Here is a 12,971-nt window from a genome sequence, read left to right on the forward strand (position 1 = left end):
ATTATCAAGATGTATTCTAAGGACTGCGGGTTGATTACGAAAAAGTTGAGAAACTTTTTAAAAAAAACTACGATGGTTGAAAAAAAGGCTCGATCTTGCCTTTTGCTTTAGTCATTTTTTATCCCTTTTATTCAGACCAGCCATTACTTTTGGTGTGGAGACGTACGACTGATACGTATAAGGTTCAGCGGTATTTCATAGATTTTAGTAATTTAGTAATACACGTTATCAAGTGAGCATCATCAGTACATTTAGTAATGCAGCGAGACCACTATATGATTATTCAGCATCTCAGAAACTGCACAACAAAAGGCCACACCCACAACAATGATGAATCATTTTTTTTCTACTAATTAGACATGATAGATGTTCTTTCTGGGCAAACAACACATCAACAGTAATTTAGCAATTGAGTGAGGATCAAAACCACTGGGTATGCTAAACTCACTGCATTATCACCACCAGCCATATCTGATGAGTTACAGAAAGAATGTGGGAAAAAACAAAAGTCATCACTGATCAAATAGCGCTGGTTGGGATGGTTTGGGAGTAGAATAGTATTCTACACCTAGGTTGTACAATAGCGCTGCCGTGTATATGTATATATGTATATATTCAGATAATGAGAAAGGGAAAATAAATTCTACTGGCACACCGGGGCACTACTATGCGACAAAAAGAGGAAGATTGAGGAGAGATGCGGAGAAACTAAACCAGAAACTCGCGCGGCCGGTAAGACACCACGTGCGCGGCTCGGCCCTTCCCCGCGCGTCGCTCTCGTCCTCACTGTGTCGCCGCGCGCGGAAGGCGTTATCGCCTTGGCCTTCTTCCTCCTGATTCCTATTCCCCTCCCCTCCCCCACCCCAACCCCGCCACCCTCGTCTCTCCACCCAATCCCCTGAATCCCACCGGTTCCCGGCGAGCTCGCGCGCCGCGCCGGGGCCCCAGGCGTCCGCGCCCGCCCCCGCCCCGCGCCGCGGCCGGCGGCTGGACCGCTCGCCGCCGCCGCCCTTCCCCGACCCCGGCGCCGTCGCCCTGCCCGCCGCGTGCCCAGGTAAGGGTGCTGCCGCCCCGCCCGGTTCGTCCCGCCTCACGTACGGGACTCCCGTTCTGGTCGGGTAATCAGCTGCTTCAATTCCACCTTGGGTTCATGCTGAAATTAAGCTTGGTGTGCGTGCGTTATCATGCCCTAAACAGCTAGGTAGGATGCCTGGTTAGGAACCTTCGTTTGCAATTAGTTCAATCGGAGGACGGTGGTGGTGGGGTTCAGTATATTATTCAACCAGCAATAAATCCGTTCCCCTGCGGTACCTACTTTGGCCCATTAGATTTGGTTGGGGGATCCATTCGTAGTTCCCTTTCTGTTTTTAGTTGGACGATGCTGGGGAAATGTACAGAGAAGGGTAACACTGTAGTAGCAGCTAACGGGAGGCATGTGTGATTCATGGTTCGCCTAACTAGAAATACTGATATTAGAACATGGCTAAATCATAAAATGTTGATTGTGCCCGAACAATATGGCTCCACACCAAACAGTAATGCATTGGCTAGGTAGCCAAAGCTTTGCTTCAGTGTGTTGGTGCGAAATTCAGCAACGTTCTGTGGGAAGGCCTAAAACAAACCATATATCAGCTAAATAACTAGGGCAGCGTTTACATTTGTTTATTTATTTCCCCCCAAATTTCGTTAGTATTAGTGGCTTTTTCGAATGACCATACCTGAGGATATTAGGGTCTATCTCGAAATGGCCAAGACTACCTATTGCCACCAAAATAAAACAATCATAGTGGTATTTAAATTCCACCACCTATCTTTTCTAAATGATTCTAGTATAGTGAGTACTTAGTCACTTGACAGTCTTGACGAGTACTTAGTCTCTTACCTGCCCGCTGCCATAAACTTTGTGTTGCTGAAGCTCCATTTCTGTGAACGAAATCAAATACTTTCATACTCTGAACAAGATCATGTAAAAATTAATAAGTGAACTTGTCCATCCACACATAATTTAATACTTTAAAAAAATCACCCGTTCTAACTGTTTTTACATTTCAGGGGTGCAAGCTAGCACATATGACGCATGACTGATAGGAGACTGCATCCAGTTGATGTGAGTTTCATCCGACTTGAGTCTTGCTTGAGATGGCGGTTGGATTGACATCCCAGCTGTTCCAAAGAGTGACTGTTACCGAAACATTTTGCAGAAGGAACATACTTAGGGTACATATTGCACCTAGCTTTCCTTGTAATTCGTAGTCCTTTTTTCATTTTTTTAATGAATCTCTTTTTTTCCTCAGAGTCCTGAGATGAGGAGTTCTCTTCCCTTGCCATCCACTTCGTTTCCTTCAGTTTCTGATGTATGGTTTCTTTATTTTAATTGCTGAGCTAACAGCACTGTTCTTTCATTCTATGACCAATTTTAGAAAGGGGATTAGTGACTATCACTAATGCTTTTTTTACCATTCTCTGCTAGAAGAAATATAAGTGTTTGTGTACCACTTTTTCACTTTTCTTTTGTTTTCGAAATTTGAAGTATCACTCCCTTGTTGAGCTTATTAAATATATGCTGTGTATGGTACAATCAATTTAGCTTGAAGAAATGGTTTCTTCCATGTTTGCGGATGTGTGGAAGAAAGAATTAAGTAATTAACCATTACTATCTGCTTCTCTCATGTAGCTGTAAACAGAAAACTCTGCTTTTATCATGAATCATGATATTATTTTCAAACCTATTTTGTTTTGAAAATTTTGCTGATCTGTTTTAGACAACTGACCTATTCCAAAACAATGAGGTATTTGAGTGTACTTAATTTTGAATTATGTAGAGCATAAAGCGACACACTTTAAGCACAAGGCGAGTCATACTCACTAGGAAATACTGTTAAACAGTATGTTGCCACGTTTGATGGTATGTTGTTTTGTGAACTAAAGGCTTGTCGGCATGCCTTTTGATTGGTTATGTAAGATTTCATCATATTTGTTGATAGGTTGAGAAATGAGGACTAACTGATGCTGATAACTGTTATGCATTTATCAGTGCCAGCATCCAATGCATATGTTTAACTAAGTAACAATGGTCTTTACTAAACCATACTCCCCTACAGCTTGGCATATATGTACTTTTGGGGAGTGTGGGGTCAATCTCTTGACCTTATTAAAAAGGGATCTGTACTTCCATTGCTGAAACTACTTTACAACATTGTCATTTATTACTGTTATCAACATTTTGGTATGAATATTATTTTCAAATGTGTGCCTTGGAGACTGAAACCATAGAACTTACATTTTGGTATCAAAGAGCTATTATGTAGAAGTAGAACTGAATGCTTGACATACTTCATCCCTCGGACTATAACGTATCATACAGCCTTCTCTTATTTTCATCCTAAGTTGAGTGTCACATTTGCTCCAAGATAACAGCTGTATGATATTACTATAGTTCTAATGATCTTTTTTTCTCAAATTTGTGCCAGTACAGTAGTTCAAAAAGTTTTACTTGGACATGGCTGCGGGTGTTGGACTGATTGGCGTGTGGGTCTCTGACTTGGCAAACTTTGTTTTGGACATACCAAATACCACTTGAAATCCAAGACTGGCTGGCTGTGAATATATTTTTTAGGACTCTTGTGTCTGAGTTATCCTTGTTAAACACTACACTGATTTTGCCCCATTATTGTAGGCTTTACAGAGTAACTCTTGTTTTCATTGCAGAGGCAAGACTGCTGGGGTCATAATGTGTTGCGAAGTAACTACAGGCCCATGCTTTACACACCTCACAGATATAGATCTTCAGGCTTTAGATCTTTTGCCTTGCCAGTTCCTTTTCAGAAAATTCCTCTTGTCAAGAGCGCATCATTAGCACTGACTAGGTAGTTCCCTTGTACCATTATTTATTTATAAAGTTTCTGAATGCTTAGATAGTTCTTAACATTCATGATTACACTGACTCAGTAATGAGCAAACAGCAAAACAATAATCTGGGTCAGATCCTTCTTTTCTGACTGCAAAGTCAGTTAACCAGGAGTTCAGGACATCTGAGAGCAGTTATCTAAACTCTTGAGTACGTAATAGCCCAGTTTGGTAATTTGTTATCTTCCATTATGTTGGTAAGCAGAGGTATCGAAAAATATGCATTCACCTATACCTCTTGTTGTGAGTGGGATCTTCACTCTTCAGGAACCTGCTGAACTTAGATAATAAAAAATTATTGGTACTAGGTTTGATGTTTTGGCATATGATGGTGCATATGTATCATGGCACTGTGGTATCTTTCTAAAATTTTCATTACTAGAGTAGCTTATGGGTTAGTCTTCTACACTTCTACTCTAACCACTTGTTAGATAGTCTGGTAGCTAATATAATGGAGCTTGAAGTTTAAGCCTAATCATACTCTTGTGCTGGCAACATTCCTCAGGCGGTTTTAATTGACTCTTATTTGTTCCTGACTTAATTATTTCTTAAGGTTATTACTATGACACTATATGCGAATTCATTAGGTTAATTATTGAATTGTCTCTTTAAATTTTAATGAGGGAGATGCAAATCTACCCATGGCAACAGTGCCATTGTGCTCACTTCTGCAGAAGCGCATTGTACATCATTGAAAAAAATCTAAAAATTTCAGAGATGTGAAACACATTCTTTTTTATTTACTTGGATCATTGTTCATTATATATCGCATCTGAATGTAATTCATATCATTTTAGTAATTGCTTCTTTTTCTTTTTTGCCTTGACAGGTCATGTGATAAGTTACTTTCAAATCCTGCTACCTCTCTTGTGGTCCCTGCAATTGGGATTATTGTGTTTGCTCTATGGGGTTTTTTGCCTCTAATGCGGGACATTAGAAACCGTTTTGATGTATGCTTCTGCTACATGCAACCATATTTTTCATTTATATTATCATGTATTGGGCTAGCTAAAAATATGGCAACCATTCATGATGGACTTTGCAGCACGGGGGCAACTGGAAGAAGAGCCCTACTTATCTAATTTCTTCGTCCTACCTTCAACCTCTACTTCTCTGGACAGGAGCAACACTAATCTGCAGGTATAGGTCCGCCCTATTATAGTAATGCTTTCTGCAGTGGCAACTCTATTGTTGTAATGCTTTGGCCCTGTTTGTAATGTTGTAAATGTTCCTGTTTCCAATAGGAATTGCACTACATAATCAGTCTGGTTCACCTAGATGCTAAACACTAAACAGTCGGTCACCCATTGTTTAGTCAATTATTGGGCAATAACAGCCATTTAATCGGGCTAAACGGCCATTTGAACTGGGATGGCTCCACCATATAGTGTTTAAATGGGGCTAAACGCCCATTTAAGTGAATAATGCATACAGTTCCTGCAAAATTCATGTGTTTCATATGGGCTATAAACCTTTTCCTTAGTTTTTTTATTTTATTTTTATTTATCTTTATCTTTGTCCATGCAATGTCTTACAGGGGTTTGGATCCAGTTGTGTTGCCTTCGGCAGCAAGCCAAGCTGTGAAAACGCGCCTTATAACTTTTGTGAGATCATTATCAACTGTCCTGGCTTTTGCGTATATTCTCACAAGGTGCACATGCTACATCCTAAGAAAAACTCTGTTGTTTGTAAGTTGTAGCTTTATTGATTCAACCGTGCTTAAGTAAGTTACAGTGTTTCTAGATAGTCTATGACTATATAGTCAAGTACTCAAGATAGCTGTGTCTACCGCAAAAGCACATGTGGAGACTACAATTTAGGCCATGGGTGATTTATTTTGTCTCCAACTTCTGATTTTTCTATCATCTGCAAGTACAAATGACTTGCTGACTACTCCCTCCGTTCCAAATTGTAGGTTGTTTTAGCCTTTTTTAAGTTCATAGATATTATTATGCATCTAGATATAGTGTATGTCTAAGTGCGTAATAACATCTATGAACCTAGAAAAGTTAAAACGACCTATAATTTGGAACGGAGGGAGTACATAATATGAATGGGAATTCATAATATTGACACAACTAGATAAACTAATTGTCTATTGACTGTAAAATATTTTCTTTAAATACATGGACAGTGATGGTGTATATATGTAAAAAAACGAAAAAAGATGGTTACTTGATGAGCATAAATGAAGATTAGCTCCAATTGGTGCTATACAAATAGATCAGGAGTGTGTTGGATGTTTTGTACTTTTACCGGGGAATGTTAGAACTTAGAAGCGTACACAAAGTATTCAGAAATGAAATATACTAATGTGTTAGTATATCTGAGTGCCATGTCTTTGTTGTACCATATGATCATTGGGTTTATTTTCTTTGCTCCATTGAACATCTCTAGATGGAATAAAATAACTGAAATATTAGTTAAGCTACAATGGTCTTTCATGCGGAAGATGTGCAGATCAGCGTTAGTAATTGTATCTCGAATTGCATGATCTTAACGGTGTTTATATATTCTATGTTCTCTTGTCTTGTATGATTAAGTTGGTTTCATTGTGTTCCGTTTCTTAATTTTTTTACTGTTAAATGATTTTTCTTCTATTTAGCTTGATTCAGCAGGTACAGAAGTTTCTCGTGGACATGCGTAACCCCAACGATACAAGAAATGTAAGATTCTTGAGCAATTGTTGGTATACACCAAAATCCTTTGAACTGTTTCTTTTTTTCCTGTCTGCTATTTGCTTCTCTCTATTCACAAAGGCCCACCCCCTCTGTGAACCATTAACACACACGCAACATACACACACACTGGAATTTGTGGCAAATTGATTGTGGAATGTAAAACTCTCTTTATGGATCTTCTTGTGACTTATCTCTTGATCTCCAGAGTCCAAATAAGGGTTTGGGAGGTGCAGAATCCAACATAACTTGTAATGGGAGAAGTTCATGTGCTCCCGCGGATTACGGAATACCACGCGGAAAAATGGACAACTAAAATTGCATGAAAAATTTCAATCAAAATATGAATGGATGGATCATTCTGTCATCTATGTGCATACAGAACTTGAGCCTGAACAAAAACTTGTGCAGAGAGATGAAAAAAATAAGAAATCGACATGAATAGTAGTAGCGGGTTTCGGATCAGAGATGAACAGTTCAACCTGCAACTATTCATGTGCTGTTTTCTTTTTTCTTTCTCCTTGCACAAGTTTTTGTTCAAGCTAAATTTTAAATACACGTAGATGATTCCATGGTCTTATCAATTCATAGTTTGGTTGAAATTTTTGATGCACTTTTAAGGGTGTTAAGGCACCATGAGGGGTGGAAGCACCTGAACGTAGGCCACCCTCCCCTAAATTCCACTGGCAGGAACCTTGCCCAATGAGTGGCTTTACTGCCTCAACTTTGAGTGCCTTATGAGATTTAAGCCATCACCAGGAACCAACAAGACAATAGGGTCCATGGTAGTCTCACTTTCTTATGTAACACAATGCATGGAAAAGTTTATGATGCAGCTTAAATAAACCAACAAACCTTTAAGCCATAGGTGTGAAATCCACCATCACGATCATATTGGCGGTCGACAAGCACTGCTGACTTGTTGCAGAGGTTCCTTTTTGAGCTGTGAGCAGCTAGAGAAGGGGAGAGAAAGTTCCATGTGGCGACATCAGCAATTCATAATTTAAAATACTTAAATGCAACCTCAACCTGGAGAAGACATCATCTGACAACGTTAGTCAATAGCGATTACAGTTTCAAAAAAAATGTTAGTCAATAGCGATCGTGAGAAAGTCAGCTAAAATATTAGCAAGTCCAGGATCCGATAGTTTAATCTTTAAGTTAGCTAGTTGGAATCATGCTAGTGACAGACCTGCAGTGCATTTTTCTCGTGATGATATGAGGGTACTCCCAATCACAGTTTTTATTGGAGAAGATAGAATGTATTTTCATGTCTGTTTAGAAATAGCCCTTCCAACGTATGGTGTCTAAATGCCCTGAGGCCAGTAGATAAGTTAGGGTGAATGAAATAAGCGACACTATCTTCCTCCGTTGTAGTATTTTGCTGTTTCTACTCTTTTGGATTTTGCAACAAGGCTATGGCTTGCATGAGACATCACCGCCCTACAAAATTTTGCTAGCTCTCCTATGGTCCTACGACATCACATTTCATCCTAAGGGGCAACCTATAAACATCATGGATTTATCCTAGATTTATTGCAATTGACAGGATCTGTTTGGGATTGACAAGTATAAGAATGTGAGTATATTTTGGGAAGTTATTGACCCCTCTTTTATGCAGTTTTTTATATTTTGTATCAGAAGTGGAAGGGGGTATGATTATAAATAGATGGCACTCTGATTCCTTTTTATGATAATAATATTAAATTAAGGGTTGAAACTTTTGCTGAACTATTTGTGTACTTTAAGCACATAATTTTGATGCCCGATAGTTACTTGGTAGCAGCCCTAAACTCTCTATTTGCTAATACTTCTGAGCATCCAACATGGTATTTCCGTACCAAATCTAGAATTAAGTAGCGAGGTGAAGATATCTTCTGATCCATAATATTCCTATCACATACCAAGTACTACATTTTTTCTGAAATTTTTTCACGATGCTGAATTACTTATGCAAATTTGTTTCTGGCAGATGGGGTTTGATTTTATCACGAAAGCTCTTTATACTGGTATTTGGATTGCTGCTGTTTCTCTCTTCATGGAGTTGCTGGGTTTCAATACCCAAAAGTGGATAACTGCTGGAGGTTTTGGGACAGTATTGCTTACACTTGCTGGTCGTGAGGTACTGCAAAACATGTTCTTGATAGAATTATTTTGCGCTATGGTGCTAATAGTTGTTATAATTCACTGCAGATTTTCACTAACTTCCTCTCGAGTGTCATGATCAATGCTACGCGCCCGTTTGTAGTCAATGAATGGATCAATGCAAAGATAGATGGTGTTGAATTCTCTGGAATTGTCGAGGTCAGTTTTATCATGCCTTATTTTGTGTTTCAACTATCTGTTATTAAAGAAAATATTTGGTCATGTTTCTTGTATTTTATGGGTTAAAACTAACACCTAGTTATGATATTATTTGTAGTATATTAACATGTTTTATTTGTATGTACTAATATAAGTTGTATCCCCGTAAAAGATCTTGTCAATGCTTCGTTAAATCATTTCGCTAACTTAAAGTGATTTTATTTTCAGCATGTTGGTTGGTGGTCTCCAACAATAATTAGAGGTGATGATCGAGAAGCGATATACATTCCTAACCACAAGTTTACAGTTTCTATATTAAGGAATAACTCTCAGAGGACCCATTGGCGTATTAAGACCTATCTTGCTATAAGTCACATGGATGCTGGAAAAATTGGGGTATTTAACATAATCCATAACTCTTGTCTGTTCAACCTTTTTTCCATCTTATTAAAACTCTATCTTGCCCATGCTTCCTTATTTTTCTTTGGCAGATTATTGTTGCAGACATGAGGAAAGTGTTGGCGAAAAATCCACATATAGAACAACAGAAGCTGCATAGAAGAGTATTTTTTGAGAAAATTGATCCAAAAAACCAAGCACTTATGGTAATTCCTCATATTGAGCAATTCCATCTTTTGGTTGAAGTACTAATGCACAATCAGTCCACACTAAGAACTGTGGTCAGCATTGGTACATCTTTTTTAGGCAATAGCCTTATTGAACTGTTTACTTCACCTAATAAAAACTCACCTTAGCTGTGTGAAATAACTAGTGCGTCAGAGCCATTTCGTTGTGTTTTTTGTCCTTTTAGAACTTGTGCTGAACAGGATGCTAGTTTCTTGATGGCTGTATCCGATAGGTATCTGGTCTCGATTAATATCAGTTTAGCTTTTTCACCAACTTGGTTCAGAATTACCCTTAAGGCCTTAACCGCATGAAAATAGGATGATATGTTGGTCCTTTTTTACTTCGAGATTGTTTAGATGAGGGGGGTTTCTCTAGGAATAATTGGTGTTAGGTGCATGTTAAAACTGAATTCCAAGGATTTGGATCCAGATCCTCCATATCGAAACAGGTCCTTACCTTTTTCAGAGAATATTTTTGCATTGTCAAAATCTCAGCATGAAATCCAGTCTGTTCTTATATTTAAGTTGGCCTGCTTTATAGAATGCTGACAGTAAAACCATTAACCTATTATTTTGTTTTCCCATTAAATTGTCCACTTGTTTGCATGCAACTGGTGTCACTATCCTAGTTTCATGCACATATATGATTGTGTATACTCTGTTTTTAAATATATAGTCCCTCCGTCCCAATTTATAGGTCGTTTTGGCTTTTCTAGGTGCATAGTTTTAACTATGCACCTAGATATATGCTTATGTCTAGATACATAGTAAATACTATGAATCTAGAAAAGCCAAAAACAACCTATAATTTGAAACGGAGGGAGTAACGTTTAGGACAAGTGAATTAATTAGCTTGTCCTAAATGTCATATAACGGAGGAAGTACATTTTTAGAATATTACACTATCTTCCATTCTATTGCTTTGAGTTTCATGTTGGCCACAAACTCAGTTCATTTCATTTGCTGTGTTTCTTCTTTATTGCAGATATACATATCCTGTTTTGTTAAGACATCACGTTTCGAGGAGTATCTAAATGTCCAGGTACTATGTCTGTCCATTGCTACATATTCGTCTTGCAAGAAAGCCTAGGCACATGTTCTAACAAACAATTATGGTGTCTGCTGAACAAAGATGTTAGTACTCAGAGAGTAGCGCACTTTCACAGTTTCACCCATTGTGTCACTATGTTGGAGCTTTCAGAACTAAGTATTTCATTTTGGAGTTTCCAGTAGGAATGATTATCAACCACACTGATTTGTACGAAGTAGCTTGCTCTCACACTGAGTCATCAACTCTAAATTTCAGTCAACTTGGCTAAAATTTTAAGATGTGAATACGAGGTGGTCAATTTGAGTTACCTAGTTACCGTAGTGTTAAACTAAAGTTAAGACCAAAACTTAATGGGTCGGCCCTATAGGATAGTTACGCTATTTTCATGGTTTGGGTAGGGTTAATCTAATCAACCCTGCATGCCTAATTGTGGTGCTAATGTTTGCCAAGTTGACATAAAAAAAAGAAGCAAACCTAACCTAACCATTCAACACTGCATAATTCTTGCAAGTAAAAGGAAATTATAAATGAATGGTTTCTTGAGCTATTGATTATAACTTGAGAGGGTTTCTGAACTAAGCTGATTGCTTTGGAGACCTGTGTTGCATCGATATCTGAGACTTCCTTAGATGGGAGAACTATTCAAGAGGTATACCTTTTGTAAAAAAAGAAATTCTGGACAAAATTTCTTTGGAGAAGCTTAGGATGCCATTTGTCATGCCATGCATTTGAATCAAAGTATTTCAGCTCAATTTTAGGATGCATTTAATATAAACTAGGAGGCGTCACATCTTACTAGAAAAATAATTAATACGATTTTTCTATGTTCCAAATTACACAGGAAGCTGTTATGTTGGATCTTCTTAGAATAGTTGGCCATCACAAAGCAAGGCTTGCGACCCAAATTCGAACGGTTCAGAAATCATATGGCAATGCAGACTTTGATAACATTCCTTTTGGAGAGGACATGTATAGTCGCGTCAGGGGCCGTCCACTTCTGATTGATACATCTGCAAGGGTCAGTGATGATAAGGCCAAACCTCGACCGGTATCATCACATGAGGAGCAGAAAGTCAAGACAAACGGTTCAGTAGAGATCAATTCAGCTTCACCTGAAAATACTAGTTTAAGCAACTCCGAAAAGCAGGAACAGAAAAAATTAGTACCTGACGATGCTCGGGCGAAGAACAGCAAGAGTGATAATGTTGCACCAGCAACACCATCTTCAGATCCTGTTATGTCAACTTCTAAGATTGGTAAAGGGAAAGCACATGAGCCTGAGGCGACTGAAGGCCAAGATGGTTCCATGTCAGTGGCTAACCCGAAGAAAGAATCAAGGCCTGCTTTTGAAGACAATATTGTTCTGGGCGTTGCTCTTGCGGGCTCCAAGAGGACACTGCCTATTGAAGAAGGAAACCCTTATCTATCACTATCTGAGAATGAGCCGGACACTGTAGAGGCTGCTTCTTCACCGAAGGACAAGACAGCTCAAAGCCCGAAACTTTCTGGACAAGACAAGGCTGACCAGAGGAATGTAGATAGGTGATCTAAATTAAGATGGAATCCTCGTGAAGATTTGTCACCAAGCCTACCTTTTTTGTGCGCTTGTGCAAATGTGATCTGTCACACATCATTGTTCATGTTTGTAAATTTCCGCGGATGATTATTCAGGGGACACAGCCTGTTGAAATATCAGGCGTTGCTATATGCTTGTAAAAGATGCAGTTGCTTTCCCTGGAAACGTTTTGTACATATTTTGCTGTTGCTGATTTAAGTCGGTTGTGCTTATGTATCAGCGTGCGCTGCAGCAGCTGCAGCGTCGTTTTTCCAGGTTTGCTTAACTTAAGCGTTGCCAGGCCATCTGCTGCGAACTGGAATGTGCACAAAGTTTGATGCTCGGCAGTAAGCATGGGCAAGTGTTATAAATTCAACACTGCCAGGTTGGTTTTGCGGATCACTGCTGATGTGCATCATGGACAATAAGCGGTGGGCCACGATAAGCTTAAAGCCTTATTTCACAGAGTGCTATCATGGATCATGATAAATTTAAGGACCGTTTTATTTCAGAAGGGAAGTCTATTTTACTCCTTATCTATTCACTTTGTTCGCTTGACCTCTAATGTTCGCTTGACCTCTAAGCAGATTTTAAGCTCGATTTACTCACTTAACTATTTCAATTGACCCTGAAGTCTACCTATACTGACTTTTTCTTTTTTTTTTTCCTGTATGAGTTGAATTTTAAATCCAAGTTTTATGAGCAGATACAGAACATGATGTTTATGTTAAAAAATTATACTAAGAATTTTTCAAGATTATTTTCATAGATTTAAACATTAAATACGAAATTAATCTTAAATATACAAAATTGTATGAAAAATAATCATAAGAAATTCCTAATGTATTTTT

General features: G+C 38.6%; 1 protein-coding gene across 3 annotated transcripts; it reads left to right on the top strand.

Annotated features, from left to right (window-relative positions):
- The first annotated feature begins 864 nt into the window (after window positions 1-864).
- Window positions 865-12,353, top strand: LOC101756214 (mechanosensitive ion channel protein 2, chloroplastic). 3 transcript variants are annotated; one of them, XM_004983872.2, is made up of 14 exons: window positions 865-1,054; window positions 2,053-2,217; window positions 2,295-2,354; window positions 3,709-3,866; window positions 4,736-4,856; window positions 4,952-5,046; window positions 5,444-5,557; window positions 6,512-6,572; window positions 8,557-8,706; window positions 8,778-8,888; window positions 9,117-9,284; window positions 9,380-9,493; window positions 10,500-10,556; window positions 11,407-12,353. In XM_004983872.2, exons 2-14 carry the CDS (start codon window positions 2,140-2,142, stop codon window positions 12,109-12,111), a joined length of 1,992 nt encoding a protein of 663 aa, XP_004983929.1. In that variant the 5' UTR covers window positions 865-1,054; window positions 2,053-2,139; the 3' UTR covers window positions 12,112-12,353. The 3 variants fall into 3 exon arrangements, with proteins under 3 accessions (XP_004983929.1, XP_012698255.1, XP_004983930.1); XM_012842801.3 differs by lacking the exon at window positions 865-1,054 and adding an exon at window positions 3,476-3,528 and having other exon boundaries at window positions 2,201-2,217; XM_004983873.4 differs by lacking the exons at window positions 865-1,054; window positions 2,053-2,217 and adding an exon at window positions 2,823-2,905 and having other exon boundaries at window positions 2,307-2,354.
- The last annotated feature ends 618 nt before the right edge of the window (window positions 12,354-12,971 follow it).

Source organism: Setaria italica, chromosome IX (genome assembly GCF_000263155.2).
Source record: "Setaria italica strain Yugu1 chromosome IX, Setaria_italica_v2.0, whole genome shotgun sequence".
In the NCBI taxonomy this organism is placed as follows: Eukaryota; Viridiplantae; Streptophyta; class Magnoliopsida; order Poales; family Poaceae; genus Setaria; species Setaria italica.

Coding starts and splice junctions, on each gene's coding strand:
- LOC101756214 (XM_004983872.2), top strand. CDS start 2,140: ATGGCGGTTGGATTGACATCCCAGCTGTTCCAAAGAGTGACTGTTACC. Junction 2,218..2,294: donor GCAGAAGGAACATACTTAGG/GTACATATTGCA, acceptor TTTTTTCCTCAG/AGTCCTGAGATGAGGAGTTC. Junction 9,285..9,379: donor TGGATGCTGGAAAAATTGGG/GTATTTAACATA, acceptor TTTCTTTGGCAG/ATTATTGTTGCAGACATGAG.